Source organism: Fringilla coelebs (genome assembly GCF_963513975.1).
Source record: "Fringilla coelebs genome assembly, chromosome: 6".
Lineage (NCBI taxonomy): Eukaryota > Metazoa > Chordata > Aves > Passeriformes > Fringillidae > Fringilla > Fringilla coelebs.
In genome coordinates, this window is record NC_140034.1 from 62,543,038 (window position 1) to 62,560,756 (window position 17,719).

At 40.7% G+C, this 17,719-nt stretch overlaps 1 protein-coding gene across 1 annotated transcript in view; it reads right to left on the bottom strand.

The window, feature by feature from the left end:
* Positions 1–5,187: 5,187 nt before the first annotated feature.
* Positions 5,188–17,719, bottom strand: part of PARVA (parvin alpha) — a 62,614-nt gene continuing 50,082 nt past the window's right edge. The window contains exons 8-13 of the mRNA XM_084208530.1: positions 16,954–16,973; positions 15,682–15,743; positions 14,935–15,003; positions 13,634–13,735; positions 12,795–12,867; positions 5,188–9,467 (exon numbers count right to left, since the gene is read on the bottom strand). Coding sequence (XP_084064656.1) covers positions 9,391–9,467; positions 12,795–12,867; positions 13,634–13,735; positions 14,935–15,003; positions 15,682–15,743; positions 16,954–16,973 — 403 coding nt within the window. The 3' untranslated portion in view covers positions 5,188–9,390. The remainder of the gene's footprint in view (positions 9,468–12,794; positions 12,868–13,633; positions 13,736–14,934; positions 15,004–15,681; positions 15,744–16,953; positions 16,974–17,719) is intronic.

Sequence of the window (17,719 nt, forward strand, 5' to 3'; positions counted from 1 at the left end):
CATTTGTAACTTGGAATGAGCACTCCCAGTTTGGCTCTCAAGCAGTGGCAAAGCCCAGGCAGAGCAGTGAGATGCCCAACACGAATTTAGGCAGAGCTGTGCTGCTCTGTGAGCTGCAGCACGAGGAGTCAATAGAGCATAACTGACCTCATTTCTTATTTTGATTTCATAACTAAAAACAACTCCAGGGAACCCTGAGCACAGAGTCTTGCTCAACCCACACCATAATTGGACTGGCTGATTGAACTAGCTGGTTTGCTAAAATTGTGTTCTGATTAAATTGTAAGACCTTTTCTCCAAATGGCAAAGCTCTCCTCCCTGTAATTCCTGAGAGATCTATCCGAGAATTACAATCTAAAGAAGAAGAGAGTGCACAGTGTCAGGCAGCCTCTGTTGTTCCCCTCAGCAAGTTATAAATAAATATAGAATACTAACAGTGCTCTGTACTAGAGAAAGCCAAGATCAAGGCCAAGTGTCACAGTCCTCCCTGAAAATAATTGCAGCATGCAATATAATCCCACATGCTCTAGCAATATGTAGTCTAAATAGAAATGAACAGCATAGAACTGGATTGCGGGTGGTGGAATTGTACCAGACCTTGGGAACTTTATGTTAATTAAGAAATGGCTGATTAATACAGAATGGTGAATTTTAATAAGCCAGTAATAAAAGTGAAATTGTGTTTAAATAACAGGTGTGTCTCGATTCCTTGAAACAAATCTTCTGATTTTTAATTGGGGGAATTCATCTAGTGGAAAATTTTGTCTGGCTTAAGAGAGCAGTTTTCTGTTGGTGTTTCATTCCCCGTGCCAGAGGTCTGCCTGGGTAACTGAGCCATTGGGAGAGAAGTCATAGAAGCAGTAGAAGTCAACAGTCTTGACACCAAAATTGCGGGGTGAGGTTGTGTCACACTGGAGGAGAGAACAGAGGATCACAAGACTTCTGGGGTTAAAGCGTTGAAGAGCCAGCAGCACAAGATAGCACAGCTTAAATTCCTGTAAGTGCTCAGAAGGAAAATTACAGGTTTGCTGAGAAATATTTTAATGAAGGTGCTGGGACTGTTGTACCCACCAAGATCCATCCTCTTTCTCACATCAGGGTCCTTCCCCCCACTTCTAGTGGCACAACTAAACATTCCTTGAATGTACAAAGGGAAGGAGAGCCCGGGATCCTGTCCATTTCTGGGCACACATGGTAACAGGAACCTCCTGAGGTTTGATGCAGATTTCCTTGTACAAATGTCCCCAAAGGAGGGAGAGGTGATTCTGAGAAATTTGTCCATTACTGTCAAACCATCACATCATTCTCTGCACCCAAGTGCAGATCTACAATGCTTTATAGATTATATAAAGGAGCTCTGCCCAACAGAGGGACATAAGCATAAAAAAGGAATCTAGACAGGTTTGGTATAGCCAACCTCAACCAGTGATGGCATAAGAAATCCACTGTGGCAAAAGAAAAAAGAAAAGCAATGGAATTGCTAGTTATCAGCAATGGAATTTCCAAAGCCAATGCTCAAAACTTCCAGCTGAGGAATACATACACCTACATCCCTGACATGCAGCAGAACTGTTTGCAATATCAGTAGGTAAATCTGTGCCCTAACTCTGCCTCCTACCACCTGGGCAGCTTTCTACAGTGACTGGGAATTGCAGAATGGAACAGTTCCCTGCCACATGACCTTGTCTGGCACAGGGGAACAGTGTTCCCTCCAGGACAGGAAAATCTCTGGGTCTGGACATGGAGCTCTGGCTGAATGAAGGCGAGTCTGCTGTGTGCCTTTAGTTTCCTTGCCCTGATGAAAGCTCAGTGTCAGCGCTCAGGCAATGAGAAAGTGAGTTAGGGCTTCACCAGGACTCACTGGCAGCAGGCAGAGCGCAGGGCAGGTCTCCACTAAGTGCTCCAAGCCACTGGAATTAAACCGTGGAACTGCACAGTCTGGGAAGTAGCGGTCCACGTGCAAGTTTCCATTTCAGAGCACCTGAAACCTCTTTTAAAGCCTGACCTTTTCCCTCCAGCTCTCCTCTTCATGCTCCAGGTAACCTGGGCCCTGCCAAAGCAGAAACCCAACTCATCAGTCCCCAGACAGCTGGTGGCACACAGAGCCCACTCCTGATCCATTCATCACTCTGGGTCAGTTTCTGTCCAGCTGGCCCACCCTCCCTGCACTACACCAGCATGCTGCAAACCATGGAGGGACCACGGGAAGATACATTCCTCTCTTTTCCCTTCAGCCTCTCTGCTTTTATTCCGTGCTGTTTCTCTAGATGCTCAGTGGAGCCATCCCACCCCACCACAGCCTCGGGGTGCCTGCCTCCCATCTGCATTCAGAACCCCTCAAGTGCCACGAGGAAGGTTTGGTGATAAGTGAGAGTCACACTTTGATTTCTGTCAGAATTACAGAGGGTGGGTTTGTTTCCTTGGTTTTATTTTGATTCTTTTGAACTTGTGTAAATATAACTAATATTGCTTCTGTTTTGACAGTACTCTAAGCAGTGGCTCAGATTACCCTCCCTGCAGTTTAAATTTGAGGAGTTTATTTGATTTTAATATTGCTTTATAAAGTGAAGGCACAGTGACCCATATAGAAATAATGATAAGCATACTGACCAAATCTTTACATTTTATCTTAAAGAAGAAAGAAAAGAAAAAATCTCAGGCAGCAAAATTAGGAAAATCACAATGGAAAGTGCCACCTTAAGACTGTACTTCTATTGAAATTCTAACCACCACAAATTTGTTTTCCATTTACCCGAATCAAGACTGGTAATATTTTCCCAATGTACTGGAATTCTGAATTTCTTAATTTCTTTGGGTTTTTTTGTTCTGACAGTTTGCAAAGCAAACAATCCAACCAGATTAATTCCAATACTTTAACAGTCTGTCAAATACAGCAGTTCTGTCACTTACCTTTCAGGCTACTGCAGTCGTAGGAATCTTTTTTTGTAGCATTATCTCATAAAAATACACATGTAAGTTTAGCACAAACTGTAAAAATGTGTTGTACACTTCAACTAATCTAGTATCTTTCATTTCTAAGGAGGATTTGGGTGGAGGCCAAGTTAATTAAAACCAGAATAGAAATGGGTTCTATTCACATGAGTCATATACCTCTGACTCACAATAGAGTCTGTGCAGCTAATGGGTTAATTTGTCCTGATAACAGAAAAAGAAATAAGCTGGAGGTTATGACTGTTTGGAGTGAGTGCTGTTTAGACAGTAGATGTACAAGGTTTTTATGCCACTGAGAACACAGCCCTGCTCTAATGATGTCCTTTCTGTCTATTCCAGCGCCGTAACAAACCGTTCAGAAAGATCTGGAGGTACAGAAGGCTCAGAAATGCAGGACAGACGCCTTCAAAGCTCTATTATTGTAACAAAATGCACATGGAAGTGTTTAAGTTACTGTCACAGAGAGAGAAGTCTCAGCCACATGCAAGCAGCCTGCAACGCTGGCAAGAGGCTGATGGCCCTGCAACACTTTAAGGGGAAGGGTTCCTGCCCCAGGCACCTGGGGAACCCACACGCTTCCTTACCTCAGTGCTGAGCACCCACCACAGCAATGTGGAAATCTTCCCAGCTAGCAGCCAGCCTGCCCCCTCTGGTCCCTGTGCCCCTGGGTACTGGCACCCACCCCAGCCTCACTGCTCACTTCTTGGCTCCTTGTTTTGCACCACGGCTTAAAGGCAGAAAGGTCCAGGAAGGGGCACTCGGTCCCCAGTGCACACCTATCGCTCCTCCCACGAGCTAGAGAAGCTCACAGCACAGAATTTCCTCCTGCATTCCTGCAGGACTGTGAGCCCTTCAAGACAAATATTTCATCACCATTCCTGTATTCAGTCTATCATTACATACATATGATGCAGAGTCCTGGCAAAGAGGAATGAAAGCAGAAGCTCAGCAGGAACTTTGCAGTGAAACAGAGGCAAGACAGAGGTCAGTCTGTTTTCTCTTCAAAATATGTTTGGGTATTTTAACAGCTCTTGATTGACTGAAATACAGAAGCAGGCCTTACAGAAGACAGGCTCTTCCCCCAAATCCTTTTCCACCTTTTCAACAGCTTAATCACCAGCTACTCTCCCTCTTCAGCTCTCCTGTCTCAGTTAATGTGGAGTTAGTCTACACACTGAGTTCAGCTTAGGCATCAACTTTGCCCCTCCAACAACAGTAAAAACATAATTTCTCCTTCATTTCATACTGCAGGACTCTAAAAAGGAGGAGGAGTAACTCCCATGGCTGCAGAAAGCTTTTAAAGTCAGATCTTTTGCTTTCTGTGTGAACAGCAATGACAAGATGGAGGTAGCCAGACTGTGACCTTGGTGTTGTACTGCAATGTTTGAAAAGAGCAAGTCTTGTTCTTCAGGACAAAAACCACAAAATTCAGGACAAAAGCTCCAAGTGCCTGTGGTGGGGGGTGAGAATGTGGATTCTAAGCAAGCAGAATTGCTTCTATCCAGCCCTGAGTAAGAGACTGGGACTGAAGACTGGCATTAAAACTCACCCTGTCTTTAGTGTTCCCTGTTGATTAGGCAGCTCTGCTTGGTGGTTTCAGCTTTACAAGCAGACCTAAAGATCAAACACCTGCTTCTGGACTCCAGCCAGTAATTCAGGGGCTATAAATGTCGATCTGGAGCACTTCAGATGCCTATATTTTGGACTGGTTCCAAGCTCTGCATTGAAGCTCCTGCATTAAAGGATCGCAACAAAAACAAGTTTATAAAAAATAGATCTCAAAATCTTCCTAAATGCAATTATTTTCTGACACAGACGATACAATTTCAATGTTTTGCTTACATTTTGTTAGATTCAAAATTAACAAAATTGCTCTGCAGAGAATTGCGTTATATCCAGCTGGGATATCCCCACTGAAGCGCTCAGCACCAGAGAGTTAAAAGTAAAGGTGCTCTTTGCTACTTTGAGTCAGACAGCATTTTCCTGACCTGCTGCTGTTAATCATTTCAAACATATGTTTACATGATTGCTTTTGCCAACCCCCATTCAGCTGTCACCAGCCCCCACAGAATATAATAATAAACACCTTGCACACCCACAAAGGGGTTACTGGAAAAGGCTTGGGTGCACAGAGAGGTCTGGAAGTTTCAAGAACACAAAACACACAGCTTCCCTAATTTTTTGTCAGGCAACTCATCCTCCGACCCAACAACAACATGCAGTGTTGGTTTTCAGGTGCAAATTTTATTGTGGATCATAACAAAAGGTTTCAGGAAAAGCACAGAAAAAACAATCAGCAAGAGTGTGTCTTTTACTTACAGAGTACATATATTCTGTGAAAGCTACTAACTCTGCAGTTGAAGGCAATGCAGCTTAACTTTAACTAATAATTATTTTTTGATACATGTTTAGCAAATTTTGAAAATATTCTTTTTTCTCAGTTAGTTTGATATTGAAATTGAGGACCAAATGTTTCAATGACTCTATTATTGTTGCAGTGTGCATGGTATTAAATTGTTAGACAGAAAAGAAAATCTCATTATTGCAGAAACAATGTCACACAAAATATTTTCAGAATACATAAAATTAGCCCTTGTAAATGTTGAATGACTCAAAACCTCTTTAGAAAAATCTGTGGATACTGAGGTATGCCCAATTAAAAAATTTTGGTGGTGCTATGTCAATTTTTCATGTGACAAATCAAAATAAAATATCTTCATGCAAGCTAATTGTAACTTTTTACAAAGGATTTCTTCCATCTGTAATTGTACCTTGACTGTGAAGAGAAAGCCCACACTAACTCTTACAATAAAATTACAAAAGTCTACTACAGGTAACAGTGTAAAAATCTTGCAAGAGGCTTTCAAGGCACCATTTTCTCTTTGGATGCTTGGCCATTGATGAAGGTTGTTTTGAGAGGAAAACAAGAATAACAAAAACTAGACCCAAGTCTGGCATCTAGCATATTAAATATCACATACATCTTTATCTAATGAGGTAAACTTCTAAAAGCCATTCTGCTTTACAACACTGTGCCTTGCAGCAAGGTGTCTGCTCAAAGCATCTGAAACATGAATTTAAAACCATACTTCCAGGATAAAAAGCAAGAACAAAAGCCAACCAATACCCCAATCATCATGGTCTGCTCAAATGCAACCATGCCCCAGCACTGCAATGCTCTGTCAGAGGCTCTGGGGATCTCCTGCACGATTCACTGCAGTGGGTCAGGGCCTCATCCAGCTCCTGCTGCTCCACTCCAATTCCTGAGCTATGGAGCTGCAAGGGCTGCTACCCTCTGCAACACGGAGCTGCTCCTGACTAGGAAATGCAAAGAACTGCATATTCTGCAGGCAGCACATTTATAGGAAACTTGGTTCCTCTGGAATACAGAGCAATCCAAATCTGGGCTCTATGAGTGTGTCATGCAAAGGTTCTTTTTTGTAGCACTTGTTCTTTATGGCAAATAATAGCCAGTCAGCTGAGAAAGAAATCTGAAAGGAGCTGACCTCAAGGTATTAGGATTTTAGGTAATTATTTTGACAACACCTTATTGACACACTATGAAAAAACATAATCAGAAATAAACATGGGATTGACTAAAATTTAAACAAACTTCTATCTTGATATAAACAGTGAGGAGAATTCTGCTTTCAGCAGTGTGACAGGGTGCATTGCTGCGTATCAAGAATAAAAGAAGCGTAGGTGTGGCAGAATTTGGCCCAGATAACTTTTCCCTTCCCTGAAGGAAAGGGCTGGCCTGCAACAACTGCTGAAAAGCAAGCTGTCTACAGTAGTACTCTATATTTCTCTTATATTCTGAATCAAAGCAATATATATTAGATATAATCTCTATATTGGATTTTGTATTTATCTGATAGCTATTTAAATCTACACTGTCAAAAATATAAGCAGTGACCCACTCCTACATGGCAGCATATACTATTTGTGTGTAAGTGTTAAAACTATCACGTGGATCTACCTTTACATAGGACACTCTTGTTTATATAGCAGATTTTAATTTACAGAAATTCTTACCATAGGATAGATAATTGTGGAAAGGTTGGATATTGTTTAAATGCTTCTACAGTTCTGCATAATTGCATTTCAGCATGAGGATTTCATAATTCTGTCTCAGTTTTATGTTTTATAAGGATGGAAATGGAGCCTGACAGATAAATCTCCAATAAAGTTATACCAATATAGCACAAGAAATACTTATTTGCAATTCCAGGCAAAGAAAACTGCTTCAGTGTTAACTTTACCCATATAAATCTCCTCTTTAAAGAAAGTGCACTCCTGAAATCAAAGGCTGTCAAAATCTTTCAGCACTGTTGAAATGTAAAGTGTTGCAGCTGAGCGTGGTCTGCAGAAAAAACATCATTTGTTTTTTAATTAGCTATTACAATTACTACTCGGTGTGCAAATGAAAAACTTGCATGTTAGACATTGAAATAAGCTGAAATTGCTGCTGATATATACACGAGAAATTCTGTCTCAGTTTGCTCAAAAAAAGTTTGGTTCATTCCTATTGTTTAGCTTCTCAGACAGTAAAGCTATAATGAAGAAGTTCATTTTCATTGAGGTCAAAATGCCCAGCTATTTCTCCCTGTAAAGGGGAAATAACTTGTTTTCTGTACCTCTAATTTCAGAAACTCAGTTAAAAACACACAGGTAAGAAAACATTTTAATGAAGGTATTTAGAGTGCTTCTTACAATCGGATAATTTCTGAGACCAGAGAACACCCAGGTATTTCCTTTGAATTGAATATTGCCTTTCCCTTGAAAAAGTTCATATTATTTCTCAGGAAAACAACTTTTTAGCCCCCCCGGCAGCAGAAGTCAGTATCACCTTATTAGAAACATCGGCTTGGCGTTAGGCAAAGACAGAAAATAATTGCTGGAGTTCCCTCTGTGCTGATGTTGTACTGGAAAGCTCTACATAAAAGAAAAAAGGCAAAATGGAAAAATGCACTGCTTTCCATCATGAGTAACACCCAGCTGCTGCTGAGTGTCCCTGCCAGCTCTGCCTTTCTCCTGGTGAGGATTCAAGCGCTGACCCCATCGCCTCTCCTTGACCTGAGCCAGCTCTGCTGCAGCTGGAGGGCTGTTAACAACTCTCCTTCCTGCACTAAGCACTCCCAAGGCTTCTGAAGAGTTATCAGGGAATTTCAGCCAGAGGAATTTCTTTCCTGACTGTGTCAAGCAGCACCCCAAGAATTTGTGGTTGCAATGGAATGCTTTGTTTCAGAAGTGATGCAGGCAGCCTCCAGCAGCTTCCTCTGGAAGGATAGCTGCTGCTTGGTACCACTCTAAGGGAAGAACCAACCCCCATTTCCCTTCTGTGGCTTTGTTAAAGCTAAAACCAAACAGATAACAGCTCCATTGGTGGCAATTAAATTAAAAAAAAAATCTTTGTAGCCATGTAAAATCACCAAAGGACTTTACCCTCGAATGGAATCTTTGCAGATGGAAGTAGTTTTGACCATTTCTAGAAAATCTTATTTTTTCGTGTTGAACATTATGCAGTTCATTATGATGAACATACATTCCTCATAAAATCAACCAAAGGGACAATTCTAAATTCTATTTAGCAATGAATCTAAACTTGCAATCTGTTAATCCTCTGGTTAAACTGCCAATATAAAAACAAGCCATTCTTCTACTTTTTAAATGATGTAATAATACAATATTATAGAAAAGCTGCATTATACACGTGTGTCTTCCTGAAAAGTTCTTTGCAAAAAGATCTCTTCCTTGAACAAAAACAAGTGACAAGCTGCAAAGTGTGGTTCTGTGGAATGCTCAGTAGCACACACTGAAGCAGAGTATCACATCATAGTAAGTCTGAAGGAATGAGTGGCCACTTCAGTTTGTACCCATAAAATTAAAGCCTAATAATAGCACTGGAACTACATATTCAGCAGGTTAAGTTTCTTCTTCTTAGCTGTCATGTGAACAAGGGTATTTAACTGTTTCTCCCCATGCACATTCCTCACAATTAGAATGGAACTGTCTTATCATGGATAGAAAATATTCTTCCCCTTCCCAGATTAAAAAAAGATATATGCAAAAAATAATTAAGTACTCAGTACAGAATATTCCTATGATTGGCCCCAAAGGCTGATTTGAATCAAACTTACTAAATTTTTTTTTCATTGTTGCTTCACCTATTAAAAACAGTGTGAAGACAACCAAGACATGAATTCTCCCAGAAAATGCCCAGACACCTTCCCCCAAACCCTTTTTTCTTTATAAGTTATATTAGTTTTATATCTACCGTGAAAATAGTAGTGTCAAAATATTCAACTAATAACCAAAAATTCTTCAGGTAAATGGTTTTGCTCATTTTAGGACAGAGATGCAGAGGAATACTGATGGAAGAAAAGCAAATTATGATGTTTCCTTTGTTAACACTCCTTTGTGACTCAAATCAATTCTTCACTCCACATTCCTGTATTTGGAAAACAGATTGTACAGTACTCTCAGTGTAGACTTCAAGTCACAATTTACAATATCTAGAAAAAAGACAAGGGAAGACAAATTAGTAACTTCATTAGCTCCAAATGTTTTCCAGAAAAAAAGTGCCCATTCTCTACTCCTTTCCCTTGCTCACATTAATAACTGTGAACATTAGATCACAAGGATAGCAAAAAAGAGAAGAAATATCAATAAAACACAATTTTCAAACTGGCAACTCAAAACTTGGTGTTTTAACCACTTCTAGTTAGGGATACAAACAGCTATTGCTGCTGCTGCTGCTGAAATGCAGCCAAGCTCAGCTGCTCCTGAGTCCAAGTGTGCCCAGGATTACACATACTTATATGACTTCATCTTCAGACAGTTGTGGCTGGAAAGTAATGATTTTGAAAGAAAGTCATCAGGCAGTAACCAATGGAATCTTCCTCTTATGTAACAATTGTAGGACTTGGAACACTCTGGACTGCAACATCCTTCACTAGGCCCAATTTCAGCAAGACGGGCAAGTTTAAGTTTTCCAGAGCATCTAAAGAAGCTCGGTATACAAGTGCTCCTTGAACAAACATCTGAAAATTCACTGAGTTAGCTGACATTCATGGCTGAATCAGTCCTCAGAAACTCAACATCTAAAGTAAAGGATTTATATGAAACAAAAAGCTAATGAATACCTTCTGTTTCAAAGAGCAGTTCTTGAGAAAGTCAATATTATTTCACAAGAAATCTATAAAACAAACTGACAAGTACTACTGCAGCAGGCTACACCAGTGCTCAGTCAATCTCAAACAGGGAGTCAGAATTGTCCTCAGAAAGAGCAGAGTGGAATCAGAATTGTCCTGTCTCTTTCTGCTGAATGCATAGGAACACAAATTTCTAACTGTGCTTCTTGGAATTGGCCAAAACCTCCAAGCCAGCCCAGGAAATGGTGCACTGTAGTCATCAGAGTTCAGCCATTATATTCCTCTACATTGATGCTTCTCACAGATTGTGAAGGGCTCACACTTTAAAGAATTAATCCAATCAAACCTATTCCTGGTGTCCTAAAGTGTGCCAACAAAAGATATTGAATTTACATCCATGGACAAAGGCTGGAAACACTCAAGGCCAGATTTTATTCTGGGCCTTGGTCAAATAACCAGCGCCAGCATTGGTTTGTGGCTCTTTATAAATCAGATGAAAAATGCTTGGCATAAAATGGAGAGGAAATGCCAAAAGCTGCAGGAAGGGTGCATTGCCCCCACAACATCCCACTGCAATCTGCAATACTGTTTGCATGCAACATTGGAAGTCTCCTCTTTCAGGCCAGCAGCAAGGTGCAGAATTACTTTTTTTTTCCAAATACAGAACTTCTATTATTAAAGAATTAACTTTGTTAGGTCTTTGCAAAGACACCACCACAGAAAAAGATACCACCACCACAACAAAATCCCACAGAAGGGCTCCAAGTAAAAAAGAAGAACGTTCCCAGAGAAAGATGGGTTACTTCCATTGCTGCATGGGTTTGACCAACACATGTAACATTTACTGGTTGCAAGTTTCTAAAAGAGAAACTTAAGTTTGGCTTTGATGTACACATTGCAAGGAGCTCTGAAAAAGCTCAAACTGCAAATGAATTCGTTATAGATTCGGCAAATTAATGTTCCAGCCATTTTTAAAGTAAAAGGTCACAGAAAGCTTTTTAAGACCTTTTTGATTATATTGCAAATAACCCAAATAAACTGTTGACCCCATAAAAATCATTGGTTTTCATACTCATTTATTTAACTGCATTCTTTTTTTTTCCACTAAATATGTTTTTCATATTCTAAAGCACTTTTCAGCATATTTTTCCTCAAGGACCTCAAAGAAACAGTGCAGGAATTCAAAGAGTATTTAGTGTACACATTTAGGGTAAGATCCTTTTCAATACTCTTTTGCTCACTGGAAATTTTAAGTATGGGCATTGTGCCCAATGTAACAACACATAAAACAGATGTGTTTTTCCGTTCACTTTGGGCAGGAAGTTTCATATTAAGCATTTCAATAATTGCACAAGAAATGTCTTATATATGCTGAAATATCCTTATGGCTTGATTTATACTGGAAAAATTAGCTGTCCCCTAGAGCAATAAATACCTGAAAAATTAAATGCCATAAGAATTTTAAACCATCCATGGGGAGTAAGGGATCACAGATACTCTGTGTTTTACTTGGATCCCTCCATTTCACTGTTTCCTCATTCCCACTCTGACTATTTCAGACATAAAGGCTTGTGATACACTCACCAGTGGCACAGCTAAGCATGACTGTGGATAAGAGTTCAAGCAGTCAAAAGAAGTAAAAAAACCAGGCAGGGTAGGTCCAGATTTAATGCATAGGTTTGATCCTGAGATGCATTATTGAGTGTGTGTGTCTCTCTCTGTGGCTGTTATAACCTGGAAGCTGGGGGGGATGGAAAAATCCCTGAATGGAGCAGAACCTGATTCAGCAACCAGTGCCTGAATCTCCCAAGAGTTCTGACTGCTAGAAGCAGCACTCTGACATGAGCTTGTGTCAGCTCCTCAGGGAATGACAATCCAATATTGTGGCAGGAAAAGACTGTGAGCACCACAGAATGTAAGTCTGAAATTGGCCTTGAAAAGACACAGCTAGTGGTCTTGGTCTTGAAAAGACACAGCTGGTTACTGTGGCAGGTAACCAGCAGGAGCACAGGTATCATTCCTGGTGGGAAGAGGGGAGGAGAAGCTGCATGCCCAGCTCCTGCATGGTAAGAAGTGGTGACTCCTCACAGGAGGAGCTACAAGAAATAACCCTGGTGAATCCAGGGCTCTGTCTCCAGCCTGAAAAGCTGGATTTAAACACTGTATGTGTATGAACAAAGAGTGGAATCCCAATGCTCCTAAAGTCAGCAGCAGAACCTTTATCCTCCCTGAATCACATTCTACTGTCAGTCCCCAGCTCTACAACTAATTTAAATATGCATGATTAGGTCCTGCATTCAAAGGCAGGTATGTGAACATTCAAAATTCTTCTTCCACAACATCTCCTTCGTTAGTGAAAATCTTATAAATTACTGGAATACTCAAGGTTTAGTGTGAAAATGTGAGATGGAGGAAAATGGAGCAATTGGAGCAACTGACATCTGCAAGTGACACTAATCAGAACAGTGTTCTCTTTCTTTCAGGGAATACTGGAGTATTACTGCATATGTTTGGCCAGTGAAGCAAGGAAGCATTGCAAACCTTGAAAAAGTGCATTTGAAACACAGAGTTCCTTGAGCACTACAACATGTACCTTGCCTTTTGCCTTCACTTAGCCACACCGTGACCTTGTAGGATGTGGAGCCAACACACATTTTTAAGGAGATACAAAAAAGGTAGAACAGGTACCTTCTGGTCTTGGTTTTGGTTTTTCCAATCCACCATCCTGCATCAGCTCAAATGCAAAGGATACATTGATGACCTGGCAATACAACAAAGGCAACAAACTCTTGTGAACTCTGTACACTGCAAATGGTCAAGACAAGATATATTTAAAGCTGCAGACTCAGATATTCAGAAGGAAAAAATAGTCAGGGCTTTGTAGACCTGGTCTTTGGAATCCAGACAATCCATTGTTTTGCTCTTTCTGGGTGATGGTGGTTGCAGAAAGATAAAGGCAATTGAAAGTTAACATGAACTAACACAACCCTTAATAAAATTACTTACAAGTAAGCACAGCCCCCTTCCTACAAGTTCAAAAATGGAACATGATGGCCCCTGAAGGGCTCTTGTCTTGAACAGACAGATGAATTGCCCGGATAGCTACAGACACTGATGTAATGTTGGTCTTAAATTGACACATTGTACATATATGCCTTTATGCTTCCAAAGCCCATTAAACCTTCCCAACATTAAATTCTTGCATTTTGGACTCACAAAAAAAAATCATTTCTGTCATCAGTGCCTGTGTGTACTCCTATATATGCTAATGAACATGTCTTGTACAATGACAGCACCACACAATGGCTGCCAAAATCTGTTAATACTTGCTAACCATCCCATCATTAATATAATTTTCTGTTTTATTCCAGCTAAGTATTAATACTGATTTTTTTAAATATTTGGAAATGGTTAGCAGTGCAGTCCTTTCTTGATTTCAGCTCTCAGCATCAAACTTATGCACAAAAGTTTGTGCAACTAGACATAGTTATAAGTTTGTTTTTAACAGAAAAATGAAATCTAGTTACCTTTTGTTCAAAACTATCAGGAGTCAAGAAAAAGCTGTGCAGGGGAACAAAATAGCCTTCCAGGAGACCCATTAGCAGGACTAAGTACACTCCATCTGCAAACTGTGAAAAAAAAAAAACACTTCTCAGTATATTTTCTGAAAAATAGTTCAGCCATTTTCTTATTTGACAATGGACCCTGGAACAGGATTGCCCAGGGAAGTGGATACCCCACCCCTGGAACTGACCAAGGCTGGATGGGGCTCTGTGCTACCTGGTCTGGTGAAGTGTCCCTGCAGGAGGAATGGAACTGGATGATCTTTAAGGAACCCTCTGACCCAAACCATTCCATGTTTCTGGGGTTTTGTCACAGGCCTCTCACTCCTACCCCAGTGGCAGCAGGTCTATGGGTCTATCAACCCATCACCTTCCTGAGGCAGGTGATTTTCTTTCAACTGATGGAAACAAAACCTCGCCTTTCAGGGAATGCTGTTTCAGATAAATGCCTAAGGAATTTCTAGGTACATTTGAATGTTTTCCTCCAAGGTAAATGATGCAACGAGCAGAAATAGGGAATGCCCTTTTGAAAGCCTTTACACACGATTTCCATCTTTGAAAAATCTCTATCAGCTTGGTAGGTGTGTAAATAAAGCAGAGATTCTTAATGACACAAATCAAGACATAAAAAAAAGCCTGACCTGAAGACACCTGGGGTTTTTGACAGTGCAGATCCCATCCCTTCCTGCCTGACCCCGTTATTTTCTTATGATAAGTGCTGCAATTGTTCACATGGGGAGGTATCAATACAGCAGGATGAAGCTTTTCTCTTAGCTTCTTTTCAGCCAATTTAGCAGCTGAGAACAAGACAGAAGAGCGTGCAGCACATTATTTCTGTGGTGCAATCAAGCCTGCAGCCCAGCTGTACAGCTGCCTGCACACTTGAGCAGCTTTGCTCTGGAGAATCCCCGAATTCCCCCTGAATGGAGGCTCTGTGATCCCATGTGCTTGTGCAAAGGTAGGCAGGAAACAACTGCTCAGCCTGGCACTGGAGCAAACCAAGTGTACATAATCCCTTCCTGACCAAAACAAGCAGGTCCTCCTTGCAGCACTTGGCAGCACCCAGGAGGCAGCATTTGGTAATTAATTTTTATGCTAATGGAGGTACAAAACTGTTTTAGATGCTTGATTGGTGAGGGTCTTCTTTCCTGCTGAAATAACATCTTAGAGCTCATTCAATAATAATTCAGTGATTTCTGGATAAAGCACAGTGCACAACATAGTGCAACCACCTCTCTCCTTTAAGAAAGGCTAAAAAGTCCTACCTGTGTATCCAGTTCAGTCACCTCTAAATTCAATTTATTCAGATGCTTGTTCACAAAGGTGATGAGAGTCTGAAATATGAAAACACTGCAATGAAGGCCTATTCAGCAGGGCAGCAGCTCAACACCAGCAGTATGAACTCCACTCAGAAAAGAATCTGTGTGAGTGAAGAGACTGCAACACAATCTCCAAATTTGGAAACTGAAGTGTGACATTAAAAATTGTTTTAAAATTGTTTTTTACAAGAATGAAGAACAGAACTAAAATGAATGTGAGATATATATAGAGATATATACACTGTTAAAACATAGAAAACCCCCAAATTTTTGGCAGACTAGGGAGAAGTGGGTAATTGGAGTCCACTCAAATCTGACAGCAGCCAAAATACTCTAGGGTCAGACCTCTGGCAGCTGTAAACTGGATATCTGGATATCTCATTGGCATCAGTACAGTCAATGTACCAGCTGGGTTCTACTCAGCACACACTTTGTGAGAACTTTCCTGATGGAAACTTGATAACTGTATGTTGTTCCATGTTCCAAAGTTAAGTTTGTGCTGCTAAACATTCAATAAAAACTAAGATTATAACAATGACTTTGTGTATTTAAGCATAAAGCTAAATTGTATGTAATGTATGCAAAGCATGCCAGTTATACATTAAATCCACACACACCACATCCACACCATCTGATACACACAAGCATGCACAGGAACACATGAGGCGTTTCAAAAACAAAAAACCTTCCAACCTTTTTCACTACATTGAGCTTGTCTGGGGCATGGTCAAATAAAGTGTCGAATGCATCTCTTTCTGAAAAACATTCAGTGCCATTAATATAGTGAGCAGCAGTTGTTCCAGTGCAGAATAAACACTTCCTGAGACACACATTCATGTGAGACAACACAGTCAGCAAAAGGGTTCAGTATAGTCTCTGAATTCCAAGTACCAAGTAGTTTGCATACTTCTCTCTTGCTGCGAGCTGCTAGTAACTTATTCTCTATTATTCAGAAAAAAGCATCATTTTCAGGTAGGATTTGGATCACCTCAAGACCCTGTTTCTCAAAAATGAGTGAAGAATAGCATCTTTATGCCTGAGATCTTAAACAGCCAGATAGAGACAGCCAAGTAACCAAATCATTTTCTGCAGGAGAACATGAGTTTACATTAGTCACTGTATCTACAGAGGAAGATTTTCCCCAAGGGCCACTGAATGCATTATTTAGCATCTCAAGCAGGTTTATGATTAAACATCTGCAATACAATCCTTTGTACAGATGTTTTTGGCCATTCTCAGAGGCAATTTAGGACACTGCCAGCAGGACAGCCAACCTAAGGTAGCATGACTGGAGTGTTACTGCAGTCACCTTCTGAAGAAAACAGAAAAATATAGAAAAAGGCACCAGAGCCTTTTCTGAGTAATTTGTGTTTCAACAACCACCTGAATAACAGCAAATGCCTCAACAAACATTCATATTCCCCAGTTTAAGAAAAACCCCAAAAACTAGAGCAGATCCAAAGGCATTTGTGGAAGGCAGACTTTACAGCAAGCAAGACTCAGGGGAGGGTTTTCCATCGGCCAGCCTCAATCCTGGCAGTGAGACACACGAGGCACAAGGCCTGCTGAATAATGACTCAACATCTTTAAAGTGTAAGTAGGTAATGGATGTAGAATATCAACATCCACCAGCTGGCTCATGATAAGACACCACTTCACATTTTGCTGGGAACTCAGGACCATTAATACCACTGCAGTAATGTTCTGGAGGTTAAACCACAAAGCATATGCAAATTAACATGTGCTGAAAAGCAATGAAATGTGTTTTAAAGATGGTCAGAGTGATTTTAATGGGGTGTTTTTTTTCCCCTTTTGTTAACTGCCACAACAGCCTGTGGTGCATATTTGCCAGGGCAACTTGAAATCCTCTCCTTTCTTGCCACTTGATCAAAGTGACCACCCACTGCAGAACTCATGTACCCTCTGGCTGCCTCAAGAAATAAGAAAATAATCAAATTAACTTACCATGCCTTCCTGATAATGCCCTGTGGGGGGAAAAAAAAATGGAAAAGAACAAAACAGTTACATATAATTCACGTGCAGATATTGTGCTGCAACAAAACCCAGCCTACATGGTAAGATCTTCAGCTTGGTGAATAATGGAGTAGATCCATGGATTTAGGAGAATTTTGGGAATAACTTCGCCCAGTTACTCCAGGGTTAGCCTGGAGTCTATCAGTATAATATCTCTTGTGTCCACCAAAGTCTCACGGGAGTCCAGATCCCACATTCCCTACCTTGAACCAGATCAGCACACCCTGCCTGAGTCAAGAAGGCTTTTTCATGCTCATTTTCAGAAAACTTTTCCCTCTGCTTTGAAGATGCATCTACCACACCAACCACAATAGAAATCCAGCCCAAACAAGGCTTGGGCAGGGTTCTCAAGAACTGCAGGATTTTACTCCAGTTGATCCTTCATATAAATATCAGACATAAATCCATACAGATTAATAAGAAGTCAGTAGTGCAGCTTCTCTCCATTCAATTAGAAACCTGGATATTCCACCACTGTTCCCTTTTGGTTTGGAACAGCTTTTCTGTTATGAAATGTTCAGTGAGATGGCACACACAAGGCTTACTACCATCATTTTACACACCTAAAGTCCTGCTTTTAGCTCCCCACCTCTTCATTTCCTCCCCCTTTTGTGTTTTTAGATGCTTGCCTGCAGCTCCTGAAAAGGCTAAAATACAGTCACTGGCTGATGCATCATCTTCCCTGGAACCCCAATAC